We start from the raw sequence: 5,367 nt of genomic DNA, 5'->3' as shown, positions 1-5,367 counted from the left end.
CAATTTGTAATAGAATTAAAAGGAACTTCAAAGTAGTGAATATGCAGTTTGTGGATGAAAACAAAAAGGTGGACACCCCCCACTCCCCACCCCCCACCCCCCCCAGTATATAAGAAGAAAAGGTACTATAAAGCCATTGCTTCAAGGCTGTAGCCTGTGTAACTTGCCCCAAAAGAGACTCCGGGCTGGCAACTCCACCTGCATCCACTTGCATATTCAAACGGGGGTACAATATGCAGCTGATTTCCCAATTAAGCTTTCCCAACAAAGTAGTTTTATAATTTAGACAGACTCAAAAGTTTGAGACATGAATACATATTCATGAAGTACTAATAATCCTCCGTCTAGAACACGGCTTTTAGCTGCGAGCAGCTATGACTAGCTCACGCCTCGCTCGCCACACATCTGAGCTAGAACGTGAAGAGGAAGAAGTGGCTGGGGCCGGCAGATTGTGTTTTGCTGAGACAATAAATAATAATCGTATTCTGACTCAAGTGCCAAATGTATAGCGCTTAATTAGAGGTCAGTTGAGCATATTCCTGCTCAGCTGTTCCACTCAGCAGTTAACGCCTGCCTTGCCGCCGGGCCCGGGCGGCGGGGGCGCGCCCGCACCCCGCACCCTCCCGCTGCCGGGCCGGCGCGGACCCCCACGTCGCCGCGGCCGCCGGGGGGCTCTGCCCGCGGGCTGGCCGCGCCGCTGCCCGACCCCTGGGAGGGGGAGCCCCCGCGGGCCACACGCCGCCGCCGGGCTCCGCGCCCCGGCTGGGCGGGGGGGCACCGGCCGCGGGTCACGCAGCGCCCGCAGCGCCGGCCGCCCCGTGCCGCGGCGGGGAGCGGGGAGCGGGGAGCGCGGAGCGGGGAGCGGGGAGCGCGGAGCGGGGAGCGGGAAGTGCGGAGCGCCGCCCGCCTGCGAGGGCGGTGCGGGGGGCGGGCGGCGCGCCCCTGGGCCGAGTCGGCGCCTCGTCCCGCCCGCCCGCAGTCCGCCCGGGGCCGGCGCACTGCCTCCCGCGGCACAGGGGCTGCGGCCGCTCTCCCCCGCGGCGCCGGCGCCGCCATGGAGGGGCGCCCCGCACCCTAGAGCCGCTGCCCCCGGCCGCCCTGCCCTGCCCTGCCCTGCCCTGCCCGGCGATGGGAGCCGGCCCGGCCGCGGCAGCTGCGGGCGGGACGCCGCTCCCCGCCGGGCGGACGCTGGCGGCGGCGAGGGGAGCCGAGCGCGGGCTGAGGAGGGCGCCGCGGGAGGCAGGTGCGGGCGGCCCCGCCACTCCTCGGGGCCAGGCCGGGGCGCGGCGGCGCGGGGAGCGGCGCCGGGCGGGCTGGGGGGGCTTCGGGGGGCCGGGCGGGCTGGGGGAACCTTGGGCGAGCCGACGGGCTGGGGGAGCGGGCGGGAGCCGGGCGGGCAGGGGGAGCGGGCGGGACGGCGGCCGGCGGCGGCCGTGGGACGGGGCGGAGGCGGCCGGGACGGCGGCGCTCGCTTGGGGGGCGCGGGCAGCGTGGCCGCCCCCGCTGTCCTTTCGCGGCCATCGCCCGCTCCCCGCCGGCGCGTCCCAGGGCCGGGCCAGCCCGCTGTCGCTCCCGCCGCCGGCACGGCACGGCACGGCACGGCACGGCACGGCACGGCACGGCGCGGCGCTCCCGTGTCCCCGCCGTGCCCGGCGCTAGGCCGGCCTGCGCGGTGGGGGGCGCTCGGCCGAGCACACCCGCTCGGAACCCCCCTGCAGAAAAAAGGGCAGCCTTTACCTTCCAGTCAGGTTTCCTTTGCTCCTTTGCCTTTCTAGATGCGCTCCCGTTCCTGTAGGGACTTCGTTGCTTCACCTCGGACCTATGTGACTGCTGTGGAAGGATCATGACTGAAGTCCTCTTCTCTGCTGCTTTGAATGGAACTGAGCCCAACTTGTTATCCAGCAGCAGCTGGTCTGCAGGAAACACCACCACCAAGTGTTCCCTGACCAAAACTGGCTTCCAGTTCTATTACCTGCCCACCGTCTACATTCTGGTCTTCATCACCGGGTTTTTGGGCAACAGCGTGGCCATCTGGATGTTTGTCTTCCACATGAGGCCTTGGAGCGGCATCTCGGTTTACATGTTCAACTTGGCACTGGCCGATTTCTTGTATGTCTTGACTCTGCCCGCCCTCATCTTTTACTACTTCAATAAAACAGACTGGATCTTCGGAGATATCATGTGCAAGCTGCAGAGGTTCATCTTCCACGTGAACCTGTACGGCAGTATTTTGTTTCTAACATGCATAAGCGTGCACAGGTACACGGGAGTGGTGCACCCCTTGAAGTCGCTGGGGAGGCTGAAGAAGAAGAACGCAGTGTACATCAGCACCCTGGTCTGGGTCATTGTGGTGGCTGTGATTTCTCCAATACTCTTCTACTCGGGAACAGGGATAAGAAAAAATAAAACCACGACGTGCTATGACACAACAGCTGATGATTACCTGAGAAGTTACTTCGTTTACAGCATGTGCACCACGGTGTTTATGTTCTGCATCCCTTTCATACTGATTCTTGGTTGCTATGGGCTCATTGTGAAAGCTTTGATTTACAAAGATTTGGACAATTCTCCTCTCAGGAGAAAGTCGATTTACCTGGTTATTATTGTGTTGACAGTCTTTGCTGTGTCTTATCTTCCCTTCCATGTGATGAAGACCTTAAATCTAAGAGCCAGAGTGGATTTTCAGACTCCACAAATGTGTGCCTTCAATGATAAGGTTTATGCCACTTACCAAGTGACGAGGGGTCTGGCCAGCCTTAACAGCTGCGTCGACCCTATTCTTTACTTTCTGGCAGGTGATACCTTTCGAAGGCGGCTTTCCAGGGCTACCAGGAAATCGTCCAGAAGAAGTGAACACAACGTGCAGTCCAAAAGCGAGGAAATGACTCTCAATATTTTATCAGAGTATAAACAGAATGGAGATACCAGTTTGTGAACAAAAGCAGAAGATTTGGGAACGGTTTGAAAATATCCACTTTGAGACAGTAGGACACTGTAGTGCTACAAGTGTGTGAGGAAAATCTACCAGCCTCTCAAATTCGGTTTAGGTAAAGCCTCATTTTCTGATCTTAGAAAAAGCTTAACAAAGTCAGTGGAAGAATTTTAATGGAGAATAACATGTCAAAATTCAGCTTTCCTTCTCCTTACAGCATTCTCATTTCTTTCTGACTTGTGTCAGATAAAGTAAAATGAAGTAAATCCCCTGAAGGAGGAAAGCAATCCAAGTGCTTCTGTTTTAATGACTTAGTCTCCCACGTTCAGAAATGTTCTCCATCAGCCTCTCTTTAAAAACAGGAAATAAAAATAAGAAAGAGCAGTGTCTTCTCTTCTGAGGCTCAGTCCACATACCCAGCCTTTTGCTCACTTGCCATTGTAAACATGTATTTAAATCAAAGTCACGATGCAGTTGTCTCACCTTTACAGTTTTATTATTTCTTCATCTACTTCTAGTGTTGATGATTATTTGATAGTTCGGTAGCATTTATGATTCAGTCTTCTTTGAGTGCTGGTATTTCACAAAAGGGAGGCTTACTGATGTGTGCATGATTGTGCTTTCAGATTACGATGGTGGTTCATGAAAAATCTGGACCCCCCCTTAAAGGCAGATTGGCTTCCAGGTGAACTGACACCTCAGCCACTGGCAGACAGATAAGCAGGTCTCTCTAGGAGCCGGTGCAAGCAGGTGCCTCTTTTGCACGTGCACACGTAGTGATGCACACATCATTTCGTGAATGGATGTCGGCGTGCAAATGCGTGTGGAGGTGATTTGGTTCTGAGCAACTGATGGTCCGATCCTGCTGAGGAAAACCGGCATGTTGCCAGCCAGAGGAACCGTGGGACGGGGCTGAGCACGGACTGGGCTCACCTGGGGAGCGCCTGCGTGAGCCCTGCAGAGCTGGGGGTGAGCCGCCCTTCCCAAAGGCTGACCAACATCTTGCCGCAGTGCAAACACCCGACTGCTGGGGTTGGGAGCCTTGCTGGAGTTCTTTACGGGTAAAACATGAGAAATGTGTGTGCTGAAAACAACTTAACCTTTCAGACAAGTAAAAACTACAGTTGCTCGAGTTACCTGCATTTTCATTTGGTACAAGAATATTTCTATTCCTGGCAATCTTTAGTGATAACGAAGAGTTGTTTCCCAAGAAAATAATTATTAAAATGGGTAATATAGATGGATTATATTATATACACACACATACACACACTAATTGGGGGGAATTAGTTTTTTTTTACTGTGACAAATAAACTAATGTATTAACAAGATGTCGCAATATACTACAGACTAAATCCAGCCCTTTGTTATATATCTTCTCCAAATGTGGAACAGGTGATCCAAAATTAGCCAAACTGCAATATTGTGTAACGCAAGAGCTAGTGATCAGAGCAGATGAAACCTTACATGGGCAGTCTTACTCATTTCTCATATTTTTAAGAAATGTATTTGAAAATATTGTGTGCAAAAAATGGTATGAAAGCATGCTCTAAATTATAAATTCAGTGTACAAACTTACGTTCTATGTAATCCTGAGGGTGATTTTTAATAGATCTTTGTTCCTCCAGTCTTCATAGTAGGAGTAAAATATTTATATTTTACTCATTTCCAGTGATTGGTAACCAACAAGGATAGCTCTAGTTATTTTTTGACAACATTGTGAAGCAGCTTCTGTTCACACGTACAGCTTCTTAATCTGCAAAATCCCTATTTATTGAACTTATTTATTAGAAAACTAAATGTAAAGTATGTAAAGTGTGGTTCTCTGTGTTCTTATTCAGAATTGGGCATTAATGGAAAATTTAGCAGCATGTTTCAATCACTGTAATATTGTGTCTTCTAACAGATCATCTTTATAATAAACTCAGTTCTACCCTGGCTATTCACTGTTGATATGTAACCCAGTGATAAATTAAACTACTGATTTATAGCCTAGAGATAAATTAGACTACTGCTTAGGAAGTAAGGCTTCTTAAAGCAATGTTGAGATCTCATTTAGTTCTATAAGATGAAAAATATGGAGGTAGTGAAGAAATCCCAACCAAGGGTCAATTGCTAATTAATCCCTACAGAGAAAGACTGTGGAAGAGCACAGCCTATTTATATCACCAGAGAATAAGCCTGATTCACAATAAATGACTTCTCCTATTATGTGATTATTTGAGACTTCATTCATTTGAGGCATGTCTTTTTTGGAATGGCAGATGAATTAAATGGAGGGAGAGCATAAAAATAGGATATTCTCAGAATCTGCTTCTGTAGGTTTAAAATCGTATTCATCTCCCAGTGTTTCGTGATCTGTTTCTTTCTTTCAGTTAGGAAATAAAATGTTCCACTAATTCGTGTCTGAAAAAAGATCCTAAACAGGCATAGCA

General features: G+C 51.2%; 1 protein-coding gene across 2 annotated transcripts; it reads left to right on the top strand.

Annotated features, from left to right (window-relative positions):
- Window positions 1-992: 992 nt before the first annotated feature.
- Window positions 993-4,870, top strand: P2RY1 (purinergic receptor P2Y1). 2 transcript variants are annotated; one of them, XR_005830712.1, is made up of 3 exons: window positions 993-1,243; window positions 1,776-3,047; window positions 3,559-4,870. XR_005830712.1 is itself a non-coding variant. In XM_040613466.1 (2 exons), the coding sequence occupies exon 2, from the start codon at window positions 1,844-1,846 to the stop codon at window positions 2,933-2,935; it is 1,092 nt and encodes a 363-aa protein (XP_040469400.1). In that variant the 5' UTR covers window positions 993-1,243; window positions 1,776-1,843; the 3' UTR covers window positions 2,936-4,870. The 2 variants fall into 2 exon arrangements, 1 of the variants encoding a protein (XP_040469400.1); XM_040613466.1 differs by having other exon boundaries at window positions 1,776-4,870.
- The last annotated feature ends 497 nt before the right edge of the window (window positions 4,871-5,367 follow it).

The sequence above is a fragment of the Falco naumanni genome, chromosome 13, assembly GCF_017639655.2.
Source record: "Falco naumanni isolate bFalNau1 chromosome 13, bFalNau1.pat, whole genome shotgun sequence".
Taxonomy (NCBI): Eukaryota; Metazoa; Chordata; class Aves; order Falconiformes; family Falconidae; genus Falco; species Falco naumanni.
This window is presented reverse-complemented; position numbering and strand designations above follow the sequence as displayed.